This window comes from Pagrus major, chromosome 17, assembly GCF_040436345.1.
Source record: "Pagrus major chromosome 17, Pma_NU_1.0".
Taxonomy (NCBI): Eukaryota; Metazoa; Chordata; class Actinopteri; order Spariformes; family Sparidae; genus Pagrus; species Pagrus major.
The window spans coordinates 26,206,351-26,221,572 of NC_133231.1; the positions used below are offsets into that span (position 1 = coordinate 26,206,351).

The 15,222-nt window shown below is 42.4% G+C and overlaps 1 protein-coding gene across 1 annotated transcript in view; it reads right to left on the bottom strand.

The window, feature by feature from the left end:
* Window positions 1-5,870: 5,870 nt before the first annotated feature.
* Window positions 5,871-15,222, bottom strand: part of mtmr11 (myotubularin related protein 11) — a 36,035-nt gene continuing 26,683 nt past the window's right edge. The window contains exons 13-17 of the mRNA XM_073484719.1: window positions 12,759-12,931; window positions 12,485-12,655; window positions 12,026-12,244; window positions 10,711-11,031; window positions 5,871-8,126 (exon numbers count right to left, since the gene is read on the bottom strand). Coding sequence (XP_073340820.1) covers window positions 7,674-8,126; window positions 10,711-11,031; window positions 12,026-12,244; window positions 12,485-12,655; window positions 12,759-12,931 — 1,337 coding nt within the window. The 3' untranslated portion in view covers window positions 5,871-7,673. The remainder of the gene's footprint in view (window positions 8,127-10,710; window positions 11,032-12,025; window positions 12,245-12,484; window positions 12,656-12,758; window positions 12,932-15,222) is intronic.

The following is a 15,222-nucleotide window of genomic DNA, read 5'->3' on the forward strand; positions in this document are numbered from 1 at the left end:
TATTTAAAATACTTCACAAAACCAGCCAAATAAAAGAAAAACATGTGCATGAATGTGTACTTTTTTAAAAAATATATTAATTTTAATAAACACACATGGCACAACTATCCAAATAACGCTGGTGTATTTTTTAAACATATTAATTTGATTAAAATATATGACATAACTAGCCAAACAACAGTTAATCATAAACATAAATGTGTATTTTGAAAAGTATATTTATTTTAATAAAATACATTACAAAACTAGATCAACAAACCCATACACAAGTACACATAAATCTATTTTAACATATTTAAATTAAAATATATGACATAACTAGCCAAATAACAGACACTTAATAGAACATAATATTTTCTATTACTTTTATTTAAATGCTATATTCTCACACTAATAAACAAACTGTAATCTTAAATAAACGTCAGATTAAATGACGCCTGTTCAGGATCCACATCAGCTGTTCAGGATCCACATCAGCTGTTCAGGATCCACATCAGCTGTTCAGGATCCACATCAGCTGTTCAGGATCCACATCAGCTGTTCAGGATCCACATCAGGAGCTTCTGAGGTCGATTTGACCGTTTTCAGTCCTCGTCGGTGTTTCTGCTCCACTTCCAGCTCATTGGTCGATTTTCTCTGATTGATGCAAATGAATCTCCTCAGCTGCGCCTCTCTGCGTCCGCACCGCGCTGCTGCTGCTGCTGCTGGAGGAGGAGGAAGAGGAGGAGGAAGAGGAAGAGGAGGAGGAGAGACACGACGGGAGGAACCATCGACAGCGACTCAAACATACCGACGGAGGCACGAAATGAAAGTGGAGCTTTGTTTACCTCCTTCACATGCCTGATGATGATGGTGATGATGATGATGATGATGCTACATCCTCTTCATTCGCATATTTAAAAGCGCGGTGTGGGAGGAGGAGGAAGAGGAGGAGGAAGAGGAGGAGGAGGGTGGTGCAGGATTTTTTTTTGTTGTGTTGTGTTGCCCTGAATTTTAAACACAACACACTCGCTGAAATTATGACGCTCGCCAGAAAGCAGGTCGCTGAAATCTGGATGTTACCATGAGAGGAACCGGCATGGACCTGCTGTGGAGGATCCTCGCAGCTCTCAGCTTCGACTGCTTCAAAGACTCATCGTCGACAAGGTGAGTGGTTATCGATCAGGCTGTGATTTCACACCAGTGTTCCCCAAATGAATCCTCCCTGTTGTCCTGATCTGTGCTGAGAATTCACCTCCTGTGGATTAGACTGTGTAATCCTCAGTGCAGAGGAAACATGTCTGATGGTCACATGAAATGAATTCAGTGTGAAATGAAATGAAATGAAATGTCGTCCTTCCTCTTCACAGTTGTTATGACAACAGGTCTCTCTGAGTCAGAACCAGCACTGATTTCCTGCAGCAGCTCTGTCTGGATTCGTGTTACACAACCTGGACAATCTAAAAAAAAAATCACATAAAGTCCAGGAGGAGTTGTTTACTAATTACATGAGTGATTTTCTTGCACACCAGAGCGACTCCATGAATTCACGTCACTGATTTTTATCATTTGGCTCGGTCACCAGGGTTTTTTCAGGTATCCGCTGCGTCTTTTAATGAAGGAAAGGCAGAGTCGCAGACTGTACCTGAGTCTGACACAACGTTTCAGGACGGATAAATATCAGCAGACACTCCTCCAACGTTTGAAAAAGATTGAGCAATCACTCAGCTCCACCCTGACCCAGATCGTTCAGGTCTTGTTTTACCAGTTGTCGATTCCCCGGAAACAAATCTGCAAAGAAAACATCAAATCTATTGTTGGTGTTTCGCCTGAAGAGCCTGAAAGCGGCGTGTCCCCGCTGCTGTGTCCCCGCTGCTGTGTCCCCGCTGCTGTGTCATGTTTTTAAGGTTCAGTTGTTAAACATTTCCTGCTGCTTTTCTGTACAACTGACAGAAAAGCTGCTACAATTAATCGGTTAATCGATAAGTTGTCGGCAAAATTCTCTGTTTCCAGCTTCTTAAATGTGAATATTTCCTGGTTTCTTTCCTCCTCTATGACAGTAAACTGGATATATTTGGTTGGTGGACAAAACGAGACATTTTAGGACATTTTGTTGACCAAACAAATAATCCACTAATCAATTAAGTGATGGACAGATTCACCTACAGTGAAGATAATCAGCAGCAGCCCTGAGTAAAGGTTTAATATGTTTGGGTTTGGATCCTCAGTTGGACAGAACAAGTCCTCTGCAGACATCAGCTCGGACAATGAAAATAGCCATCAGTTGCAGCCTTGGAATAAAATGATACTATATTTCATTAATTTTAAATTAAATGTTTTTTACTTCACTGTAAAAGTGAATATCTCTGGGTTTTGGACTGTTTCGGACATTATGACAGCTTCTTCGATATTTTGTGACATTGAGACAATGAAATAATCGAACTGTTGGATTCATTCCTGCCGTAAAACAGACAGACGGGACCAGAAAGAGGGTTTAAAAGGTAATTCAGAGGTGTTCCTGGTTTGTCAGCTGGAAACAGGAAGAAGAAGACATCCTGGTACACCTTTTGAAGTTCAGGAATGAATTTTCTTAACCCTCACCTCACCAGTCAGACTGTTTCCGTCTGTGTGCTCAGCTGAACTCCTCGCTCGAGCTTTGTATTCACCAAACAGATACGTACCGTCGTGCTTCTGGTCAAAGTCTTGGTAAGAAAGCGAATAAGCCTGTTTCCTAAAATGTCAAACAAGTCCTCAGAGAGTTGTGACCCAGATGCCCTGAGCGGCACGTTTAACAATTGAAACTATCTAATGGAGACACTGATTCAGAACACTCCTCAGCCAACATTTACACTGATACCGATAGATCTGATAAACTATCATCTGCAGATGTGTCGGCCCACCAGTCCAGATGTTACACCTGGTTTCATAAGCAACGCTTGATGAAGATCTGTTCAGATCTGTCCCAGTTCATGTCACAGAATTCATGTAAAGAGTTCTATTAGATTCATGAGACTTTGCAAAATCCTCTTGCTCTAATAATTTCATAGTTTGGATTTTTTAGTTTTGGCTCGTAGTTAAATTTCATGATCTTTGTGATTCTCTGTGTGTCTTCTGAGCCTCCCCAGCTGCTTATTCCTCAGTGGATTGGGTTGAAATTAGTGGTGAACGTCTCAGAGACCTTAAGAATACTTGGTAACATTAATTGATTGAATTAGTTGTTGCACAATGTTCACAGCAATCAAATTAAATAACAACTGAACAAAGAATCTTTTATTTCAAACATTCGTATCCTTTTCCTTGTCCCAGTGTCTCTAATCATCGACATCGTGTACTCGATTATTCTGTTTGAGTGTTTTTCAAGAAATAAAGGTCAATAATAAAACAGTCTTTTATTTCAAAAACTTCACTAGTTTTAAATACTTGTGATATTATTTAAAGCCATATCCCTAATCGATAATGAAAAGTAGATTTCTTTTATCAATCAACAAATCGTTTCCTTCCTTCCTTCCTTCCTTCTCAGGTCTCCCACCAAGCAGAGCTCCAGCCAGGCCGGCAGCCTGGAGAGCAGCTCCCTGACCGGCTCCCTGTCCCTGGGCCCCGACCTGCCTCACTGCCAGTGCTGCATCACCTACGAGGCCCGCCTGAAGCGCCTCTCCTGCGGACACCTCTACTGCGACCCCTGCTGCGACCAGATCGTCAACCTGGCCTTCGAGGACATCGAGGGCCTGTCCGACTACCCCTGCCCCATGTGCAAGTCCATCCGGCAGCTCGGGGGCCTCGGCCCTTCCTCCTCCGGGTACTTCTACGGGCCCGACGGCATCCTGCAGCAGCAGCAGTGCACGGGGAAGGAGCACGGGAGTCGGTGGGGTTAAATATCTGAAGATGGACTCTTTCCTTCAACTGTGACCTGCTTGGTTTTTAATGCACTGCCTCTGCCACGACAGCTATGTGGTGACATGGACTACGACTAATGGCCGCCCTACTTTACTCTCTGTCTCTCTTTTGCTCTGTCGTCTGTGGTTATCAGGTGAAACGTGAGAAAGCATGACACTAACATCCATCGGTTTAAAGTGCCAACATGCATCTCATAGATGGTTGAAAAACTTGCACGTCGTCATAAGAAACGTAGAAGAGAGGTCTTGTTATGTTTCGGTCCATTTTTCCCCCAAACTGTGGTGAAACAACATGACGATCATATTTTTAACCGCATGCAGGTTTTCTACCAGCTTCTGTATAAGAAACACTGATGAGTTAAAACACTGTTTCATTCTACTGAACATGACGTCGGAGACCAAACCAGAGCTTTACATGAGTTAACTGTGCAGTAGATATTTTGTAAAGTTAACATTTCCCGTCAGGCCGACTTCTTACTTCGTACATTTTCTGTGAAAGTATTTGAGCATTTTGCACATGATTCTCCAAGTGTTTTATTCTGACTGTACATATCATGCGGATCGGTTGGATTTTGCATTTTAATTCTATTGTACAGTGCCATGCTACTTTTTAAGTGTTCCAGATCATATGTAAATATTTATTTTGTTAAAAAATAAAGTTTGTGAGCTGTGTATGAGAATGGAGTTCACTTTTTATTACCTCCGCCAAGGAGGTTGTGTTTGTCTGTTGGTTTGTCAGCAGGATTTCACAAAAACTACTGAATGGATTCACACAAAACTTGGCTGGAGGACGGGTCTCAGCCCAGAATAGAGCCCATTAAATTTTGGTACATAGAGGAATTTTTTCTCACTTTCTTTAACATTATGGGATAGTGCTTTTTCCGATATTTTCGTTAAAGGGGCATTGTGTCGTTTTTGAACAGAAATTCAAACTCAGAATTTTAATATTTACAATATTAATGATGTAATAATACAAACTCAGATTTTTTTTTTCCATAACTCCATAATAAACAAGCTGTTCTCTGAGGAAAATAAGGTCCCCAGAACACTGTTTGAAGCTAGAAAGGTGGCAGGGTCCGCCACATATAAACACAGTAAAACGGTATGAAACTGTGTTGTCCTTTGAGGTTTGTTAAATCAGTTTATTCAGTCATGAAAACTAAGAGAGTTTGTTTAGGCATAAAAAAAATAAATAAATAAGAAAAATCAGTCAATGAAAATCTTTCTCTTCTGGTTAAAATTGAATCCCCAAAACTACATAGTGCACCTTTAATTTCTCAGGGAACAATAAATGGATCTTGATTTAAATTTTTTTTTTTTAATTTAAAAAAACTAGCGTATTAAGGTAGCTGGTATCTATGAGCGAGTACAATTTGATGTGGATCCAAAAAGAAATCCGGATCTAGCGGATGTAAATATGTTTTGTTTGATATTGGATTAGACTGGATTGAATTAAAGGGTAAATTGACCCAAAAATTTAAATTTTGTCATTGTCTTCTCACCCCCATGCTGATGGAAAGTCAAGTGAAGTTTCATAGTCCACAAAACATTTCTGGAGCTTCACAGCAAAACAGTGTTGCAGCATTCTCCTAAACAACTTCAGTGGATGGGGACTTGTTTTAAAATGTAAAAACCACCGGTAAAAAATAAATAAAATGCCACCATACTGTTCGTCCGGCTCATCCGAGATCCCAAATTGATTTGAAAATACATTATTTTCATCCTCAATATGGTGTCGAGCATGTGCACCCACTTCAGAAAGGGTGAATGCTAACGTTTTTAGCTTAGCAGGTACAGTGAAGATTTCAGCTTTAAAACAGGTCCCCGTCTACTTCAGTTGTTTAGGAGAATGCTGGACACTTTCACTGTGAAGCTTCAGAAATTAAATGGCATGAAGGTGAGGAGATAATTACTCAATTTGTATTCCTTTGTTCCTTTGAAGGGGACTGTAAGGCCTTGGCAGAGGTATGCACTCTACTGAAAGCCAATGAAAACAAGTGAGAGTTGATGACACTTTTTATTCATCAGGATCAAAACATGCTGATACAAAAAATATGTACATCTGGCAAATTAAAGCGATGTTCGTACCAAAAAACATTAAATTACACTGATACAGACCAACAGGTGACGCAGCAGATCTAATTAGATTTCCCATGCAACAGGACAAAGATGATGTCGTGATTTTCTCCCAGGAAGAGAAGTAAATGCATTGGCATCACACCTGGAAAGCTCTGCAATTGTAGCTGATATCAATGTGCCTTGATATGAAGTGATGTGATGAATATTTACAAGAAGGTTAATAATTCATAGTGCTATCAAGTGAGGTACCATTTGACATGAGAGAAGGTCGGCATCGCTCATACATCTGACGATCTGTTATCCTGCCTGGAAATATTAAGAAAAACATGCTTTGTCAAATACATAACGGTGCTGTTTCACTCGTCCGTGGGAGTGACGCCAGTGCATCTACTTGACACCCACATCATGCGAACGACAACCTGTTTGGATTTAAAGGCGCAGGACCAGATAATTCCCTTTGTGCTTTAAAAATACAGTCAGACACTTCCAAGTCCTTGACCTAAATGCTGGCTGCATACTAACACACCTCCAGGCAGGAAGAAAAGACAGAAAATAAAAAGTAAACACAGGAAGAAATAAGCTTCCCTTTGTTTCCAACACTGGTACCTTCTCAAGGTACGGCAATCAAAAGGCAGAATTATGTTTTTGTTTTTCAATTCCACCACAAAAATGATGGAGATATTCTTAAAGTAATACTAAATTTGGTCAGACATCACACTTATCTACATGTCTGACATCAAAAATCGACCCATAATGGTCAGAAATACTTAGAAAAGAAAGATATGATTATATCACTGAAGCCCTGAAATGATGTCAGTCATGCAGGACTGTAGCCACATCCACACACATACAGGCTAACACTCTGAACTGAATATAGGCCTCTCGCTCCCGAGCATGCATGCAAGTGGAGAGATATGAGGGCAGTACCAAAATAGCTCTCATGCCCTAAATTCCACATTTAAGTCACTGGTCACAGCGCCGGCAGTTCAAAAATGACGCTTCTCAAAAAAACGATAATTTTTCATACAATGCTCTACTTCTCTATTTGAAGCTGAGATACAAAACTACTAAATGAATGTGTGTTTGTGCACACTAGAGTTACATAATAAAGACTTAAAGGGCTAGTTGTAAAAAAAGAGTCTTCTGCAGACACGTAGCCTGATGGTCACAGGTCGGATCCAGTGAAGAGCTGATCCGTTCACTGCCATGTTTCCTGTCAAAGTGTCCTCAAGAACCACCTTATCACACCTCTATGTACGTCCTGCCCAGACATCGTGACCCGATCTGGATAAGAAGCTAAAAATGGAAACTACAAGCGTCCTTTCCTCCTTGAAGGGTGACATGAAATGTGTCTACTGCATTGTACGATACTGCAAAGATGTGCTTCTGAAGCTCTGTTGGTTTACATTACGAAACATCTTCAGCCCTTATTCTTCTCGTCTTTGATATATTCATCAGTGGAATATTGAATACTTCGAGTTTCTTTACAAATATACAAAACAGTTGTCACATTTTTTAATACAGTACTGACGATAAGTAGCAGAGTCAGGAGCTGTTGCACTGGTTATTTCATATTACTGCAGCTCAATGTTCACTTTTTAATCACGGTGAGACAGGAAACGCACGTCAGGGTCTCCTCAGTACATGATGCCAGCCTTATTTGGTTATGGTACACGGCGCGGTCTGTGCCATAATAGAAGAAGTTACGGCGCGGACCAGACCTCAGGAGGCTATGGACGACCCGTTGCTCTTAGGCAGCTTGGCGTTATTAGGTGCAGGGTAATAGCGCTGGTCAGGACGGGCCTCTGTAACCGAAGAGTGCCCAAACAGGAAGGTGTGCTTGTTGCCGCCGCCATTGTCTTTGTGGCCGGGCCTGAATGGTGGAGCTGACGCGGGCGGCGGGCCCCTGGAGGTCTGGTGGTTGGAGGAGGTAGGAAGGGGTGTCACTCTGGGCGTGACCGCGCTCTGAGGCCTCGGCGCTGGGAAGAGGAAGGTGCCGTTGTTGGTGTTCTGGTTCAGGTTGGTGTCGGTGCGCCGCGGCTCCGCGATCTTGGTGGGCGGGTCTGGATCCGTGCCTGAGGACACCTGCGCCAGCTTGTCTTTGAGCTGCTGCACCTCCTGGGCAAGCCGCTCCACAGGGTGGGGGTGGTTCGCAGAGATGGGGTGGGAGAACGCCTGAGGATAGAAAGCAACACGGTCAGGAGTCTTAAGAGTTATCACTCAGACAGAGCTGCAAGAATTAGTCAGTTAATGGATTAGCTGATTGAACGAAAATTAATTAACTTTCCAGCCTCTTAATTTGAAAGATTTGATGCTTTTCTTTATAATTTATGACAGTAAATGAAGATTCTTCGGGTTTTGGACGAGCAACTTGAAGACGTCACTTTGGGAAACGATGATTAGCATTTTTCACAATATGTTTAGATTTGATAGACTAAGCAATCAATCCTGAAAATAACCTTGCATCTGACTTTATTATGAGCTCACATTTACTTACATTTTCTAGTTTCTGACGTTGGGAGTTGATTTTATGAATTTAATCTGAAGCAACAGTAGAAACAACTTTTTAAAGATTCCCTCTGACGCAGAGTATCTGCTCTCTTTCACAGTTGAGTTCATATTTTTTAGGTCCGGTCTCTACTGATGCCTTTCTGTCAGTACTGCATTCCAACTACTGCTGTCAGAAAGACTGCATAGGGAACCTCTTTTGCGATCACAGATCTAATTTAGATTTCACCATCAAATAAACTAAACTTTATCTTCCTATCTTTTGATTTAAAAAATCGTGACAGATACTGTCAGACTCATCGATAATGAAAACGATCATTAGAGACAGCTCTACACTCAAATCATCATTAAAGACAAAGTCGTGATTTCTGAATGAACACATATCTTGTGTCCTGTTGACTTTAATGTTGTGTGAAATTGTGGGTAAAACACTTACACAGAACATAATCCTAATCTCTCTGCACTGTTAGCCAGAGTTGGTGTTTTCACAGTTTACTTGTTCCTCTGCAGCTCCCTAAAATAAAAAGGATGACTGCTCCCACCCACACAGCCCTCGACTATTCTTAACATCACCATGGGGACACTGATAGACGAGGCTGTTGCACAGACATCACAGAGGCTGCAACACGTCCATACTGGGAGCTGTCGATGAACAGCTCGACTAATCTGCACATCAAAGACACGACGTCAGCAGAGAAGACATGATGAGGCAGAACACGGCGGATATGTAGAGCCTTTCGGAAGTTCCTGAACCTGATTCAATAAAACATTCGTGGAGGATGTCGCCCACTTGGTTGACCCAATGACACATCCGCACTGAGACACTCCACCCTGTGATATCTAAATTGAACAGCCAGTGATGAGTGCCGCCTATCTGATGGTTCTGTATACTAATGCATCATTTATATTGAATAAATAGGGCTACTTTATTACTTGAGATGTAAAATAATTTCACCTTTCACTCAGTGGAAACTTTCAATACTGTATTCATGAATATCAGGGTGAATGCTGATGGCATCATTTACTGTAGAGGGAGCAGAAGAACACTTCACACATCTATTTCATGAGACAAGTGCGTAGGAGAAGCTTGGGTGGAATAAAAGTCGCTAACAAACTCTCACACACCGTCTAACTCGCAATAACACATTTATTCTGGGTCTACATGCTGTGTTTCCCCGCTGCTTCTAAGACGTCTGACCTTTTTGTCGCTCCTCTCCGGATATTTTCAAATCTAACGCAGGAACTTAAAGGTTTATTTTGAGTAAATTAGGGTTGGTGATTGTTTGAACAGCAATAAGATAAGCTTTCATTGAGTTTTATAAAATCACTGCTTCTGCAAATGGAGTCTGGTGGCTTTGGTGAGTGTCTGTTTCTGGCTAAACAAAAAAGATCTTATTCTTTATCTCTTTAGGGTTCCTCTCCACAATCTTGTCAGACACTTACTTTTAAGTAACCTAATGAAGCTCTAGCGGAAGTTCAGTCAGGAGGACTGCTCTATTGTATGCTTTGGCCTTTAGTTTAAAACTCATATCATCATGTCATTCACCCCTCTATCGCATGCTCACTAATCTCCTATCATTATCTGAGGCCATCAATTGATTTCAGCTGTTCACATCAGCCGGGCAGATCTATCCAATAGCACAGCGACACACCTTCACTGTTAGCCTATCATGTTGCTGCTGTCTTTCCAAATATGATCCAACCGTTCACCTCCCTATCACTGCCCAGTCTTTGCAGATTCATCAGCTTCATCATCTCATCAGCCTTCCAGTCACAGAAGAGTCATCTGCCACCACTGCCACCACCAGTGTCTGGACTCATTCATCACAACATTTGCTTTAATAAACATTTTCTTTACTTCGTCCACTTTTCTTGATTGAACTGCCTTTGGTGTAAAAATGGCGTAAGAACAAAAATCTGATTCAACTGATCAATTTGAAAAATTGTTGTCCTCATTAGTCACTGAGACACAAAGACTTGGGGAAAATAGGGTCCATGTTGGAAAAATAAGCCAGTGGTTTCAAACCTTTCTGTCTTCTGACCTCTTGAATCAAACCAATGTCTAATTGTTTCCCCAGATCACAGTCTTAGTGTGGAGAGTTTAAGTTTAGTTTTATTTGTGTCTTTGATTGTTTCATTCAAAGGATTTTTAAAGGTCCAATGAGGTGGAAAAAATAGAGCCTAGTCAGAAAATATCATTATCATTCTTATACAAGTTTTCCAAACTGTGTAAGGGACACCTCCAACGTACCTGTGCATGGAGCGCCCCACGGAGGTAACACTCCCTCCACACGCCCATGCAGGGCCCCATGAGGATGGGCAGTAAAGGCTCGTAGGGGTCAAGTGGTCCTTGAGGTCCAGACATGGAAGTGAGGCCGTGGGGGAACTCAGTGAGGGCCCAAGCTTTCAGCAGCCTCTCTAGGCCTGGCACATTCTCGGAGGACGCCGCCCTCCGGTGGCTCTTCTTGTAAACGCCTGAACTGCTGCTGCTGCGCCAGGGAAGCAGGTTAGCAGGACAGGAGAAGGTTCCCCGAGAGAGGAGGAAGACTGAGCCGGGGATGGTGTCAGCCAGCTGGGGGAAGGAAAAGATACTGTCCGTCAAAAGTTCTAACAACTGAATTTTTAAAGTTTTTTGCATTCCTCTAACCAGAGAATAGCAATAAAATCAGTGAATTAATGGTCAGGTTGAACGGCATTATTGTCAACCTGTTCTCAAGGAATTGATTTGAATTGGATACATTCACCACAAGAGGGAGCAGTGGCCTGATACAAACACTCAGGAAACTGATAGTTATCAGCTCAGTCAGGAGATGAGTCAATTTCTCAGTAACAAAATCTGCAACAGTCCCTCATCTTGTCTGATACTAATAACAAGCCTTGAATCGAATGTGTAGATTTGACAGTTTTGATCCAGAATGAAAGTCTGCGAAAATTACTGGAATGTTTTTTTAATTGTCACGCGACAGTCAATATCCTAAATCCTTAAATCGCCTCAAGCAGGCTGAAAGAAATATTTAGTAGATTCTAGTAGAACCTTTGAATTTGACATTTTATTTCATCACCATCATGAGGGACTTCAGATGCCCCAGCACTGTCTGCCTCTTCTGATACTCCACCGAGCGCTGACACACTTTACAGAACAACACTGCTCTGTCCCAGATCCCTCGCAGGGGTTTGTCACACTGCACCACTAACTTTGATCTTAATGCCAACTGAAAAACATCAAACTAGACTCATCACATACACAAGAGGGTGGAGACGTTCTGAAATCTGTGGAGGTGTTTTTGGAATTTTGTGGGTGGAGATTCTGTGTGGGCCTGCTGATAACTCCTTACAATGTAATGAGTGACGTTTGATTGTCTGTAGGAAACAATGTGTTGCTAACCCACAATGCCTTCCAAACTGACATCTGTCTAAGCACAAATGATCCTTTTTAGGTCAAAAGCTGCACAGACATCAACATCCCAGCTGATGCTCTGTTGTGTCAGCCACTATTAAACCTGAAGCTCCCACCCACTATAGCCACTAGAGGGTGTGTTGCACCATAAAGGAGTTGGCAGCCCTACCCTGTGTGAGTCTGGGTTGGTGTTGAGGTTGCCATTGAGCAGCGGTTGGAGCGGAGGGATCGGGGGGATGGGCTGGGTGAAGCGGTCTCGTCTGTGCTTGCTGTACTGCAGGGCCCAGTCCCACACCGGGGGCAGAGGAGGGTCAGATGGGTCTAAGGAAGAATCCGGATGAAGCAGGTCTCTCCAGCCGTTGACTGGTGTGTAGGACTGCCCGAGATTCTGGGTGGAACAGGAGTTTTATATTATTTCTGTCTTCATTTTTACTTCAACAATATATAAAAAGATCCAGATCCAAATTAGTTTTTAATTTCACAGTCCAAGGCTCAACTAAAAAGATCACAGACTACAGTTACGTGATCATTACTCTAATCAATATATTTCACAGGGAAGTCTTTTAGATCATTTTTCAGCCCTGTAATCAGGCAGAAGATGCCAAAGCCCCTCTCAGGTGTCCTGTACCTGGGAGCGCTTGCATCTCTCTCGCTGGCAGTTGGCCAGGAAGCTGGAGAAGAGTGGCAGGTGGATGCTGTCGTGCAAGGCCAACAGGAAGTCGTCTGTCAGCTGGAAACGAGAGGGATACTGGGACAGCAGCTGCCAAACACAGTCCAGGAAGAGCAGGAAGACTGGAGCCTGCAGGGACAGAGGGAAGGAAAGTAAGTGTTTTTTTTAGTTACAAGTTGCTTCACAGGTAATAATATACAGAAATACTTAGCCATCATCGCTGTACTCTCACCTCTTCCTTGTCATTGTCGCGGTGATAGTTGATGCGGCTGTAGAAGCGGTGGCCGGACATCACCCACTCCTTCTGCACCAGGCCCTGGAAGCCGTGCTGGGTCCGACAGTGGGGGTCACACATCACCTGCACCAGGCTGGATACCACACAGCTCATGTCCCGGTCGTCTGCCTCTGTAATAATAAAGCAGGGGGAGCTAAATACTAGATCTTACTGAAAGGCCAGAAAACTTCTTTGCTTTTACCTGCCTTTACCTGTAATACATACATGACTGACAGAACATGGCCAGAGTGCATATATACGGACAACATTTAGCTGATACTGAGTGTTATAAATGCATTTCTAAATGTGTTTATTGATCATGTTTGCATTTGTAGGGGTTCTGCATTCCTCCTGCACTGCTAAAACACTGGCATCACTGTGCCTTGGAAGATGCGGTGAGTTACTTAAGAGACTTTACTGTACTTTAATTGTGCTATGAGCTCAAATGGTTTTCAATTTCAGAGCACCACTCGGGACCCACAACCCTTTAATTTACAACCACCATTTAATTCTGCTCTTATTTCTCTTAAGGCTTTTTAACTGTTTGACGCAAGAGAGAAGAGACAAAGATAATATCGATACGACTGACCCGCAGATAGAAATTATGCTGACAAAGACAGACATCCAGTGCCAGACACATCAGGAGATGAAGGAGAGGCTCACTAAGAGTTTTCTGGGGCTGGTGTAGTGAGTCATTTCTGCAGTGGGACATTTACTGCTGATCCAGCCAATGTCACAACTGCCGCAACACAGGGGCTTTAGTCTCGACTGATATACAAACCTGTCAGCTAAATATGTGTCGAAAAGTCCTGCCTCATGTTGGTCACTTACAGCTACAGATTGGTCAAAAAAGTCAAACACCAGCAGCAAGTAGTAAACATCCTGAGCTGAAAACAGCCTTTGTTTGCGGGATATAATGTTGGGTCTGTCGCTGCACCACAGCAGACAGACCAGATGATTAGAAATCAACCACAGTCTACTGTTTGTAAAAATGAGTCAGAAAATCTAAGGAGTTCTGCAAAATGTTATCTTTTTAAATCAGCATTTTTCGTCCCTTCACAGTCTGTGCAACTTGGATGGGAGACAAAAATTCAGAGCTGCTGTTTCTCGGTAGCCTAAGCATGTGAATGTCAGGAGTCAAAACAATAACACCACTAATCAGCTGGCATTAACTTGAGGAGGTGAAAGCTGAAGACCATGTGGACACAGCCAGACACTCTGAGGTCACCCCTCACTGCATGTTTGGGTTTACCTCGTCGCTTCAGTAGCATTCCCCGTCACCTGATCCAACTCACTGTCAGCTGGTGATCAGCTGACACCTCTACTCCACAACAAAAACAACAGTCAGAGTCGTCCGTCTTGTCACACACAGTCAAATAGAGGTGACCTTCTTGTTTAAAGAAGGAAACCCCAACAACACTCTTGTGTTGCTTGTAAGTATCTCCACACCCACCGAGCGCCTCTCATCCCAAGAAGCTCAAGAAAAGGAAAATCCTGCCCTTATCCAGAGGTTTGGACCAAGAGCCACTGCTATGTGAGGAGATGAGTCAAGCTATACCTACTGTTGGTACTACTCTACTCTTCTGCAGTGTAGGAAAAGAAAGTAGGGCTGCAACTAACAATGTTTTTCATTATCGATTAATCTGCTGATTATTTTCACAATTAGTCTATTAGTTGTATAGTCTATAAAATATCAAAACATTGTGAAACATGCTCATTATCATTTCCTAGAGCACAAAAACATGCCTTCAAATTGCTTCTTTTTGTTCAACAAACAGTCCAAAACCCAAAGACTCTTCATTTACCATCATAAATGACAAAGACAGGCAGCAAATCCTCACAAACCAATGCAGTTTTAAACTATCAGACAGTGTAAAACATCCACAGCTGCATTAAAACCCTACCAAGGAGGCAGTCAGAGTTGTAAAATTAATGATCTTGAAACACTTTAACAGATGCTTTAGTAATGTAAATGTTTGTTGCACATGTGTGGGTTTATGTGTACCTTCCTAAATTACAGTTTTGTTGGGGTAAGTGTGCTTTTATAACTAGCTCAGAATGCAACAAAAGTGCTGTTTGCTTTGCATTAAAACTTTACATTTGAAACGCACCATATGCATAAAGGTCCTAAAATCAATTTGCATGTTCAGTATCTTTAAATGTCATGTCATCAATCACTTGAATGAGGTAGAAGTCCTTTTTCTTACACGGAGTCTGTCTGACATCTCAGCTGCAAACACAACAGTTGCAGCCTGGTGTAACCGTGTGTATAAAAGCATGGTGTATGGAGGCCTATTGACAGTGTGCATGTAGGCTCAGTGGAGTGTGCTTGTTGCTGGTATATAGCTACCTCAGGGCAAGCCCTAATGTGGGTTTAATGAGAGGGAGGCGCCTTGAATAATGAATGGATTGAATAATATGA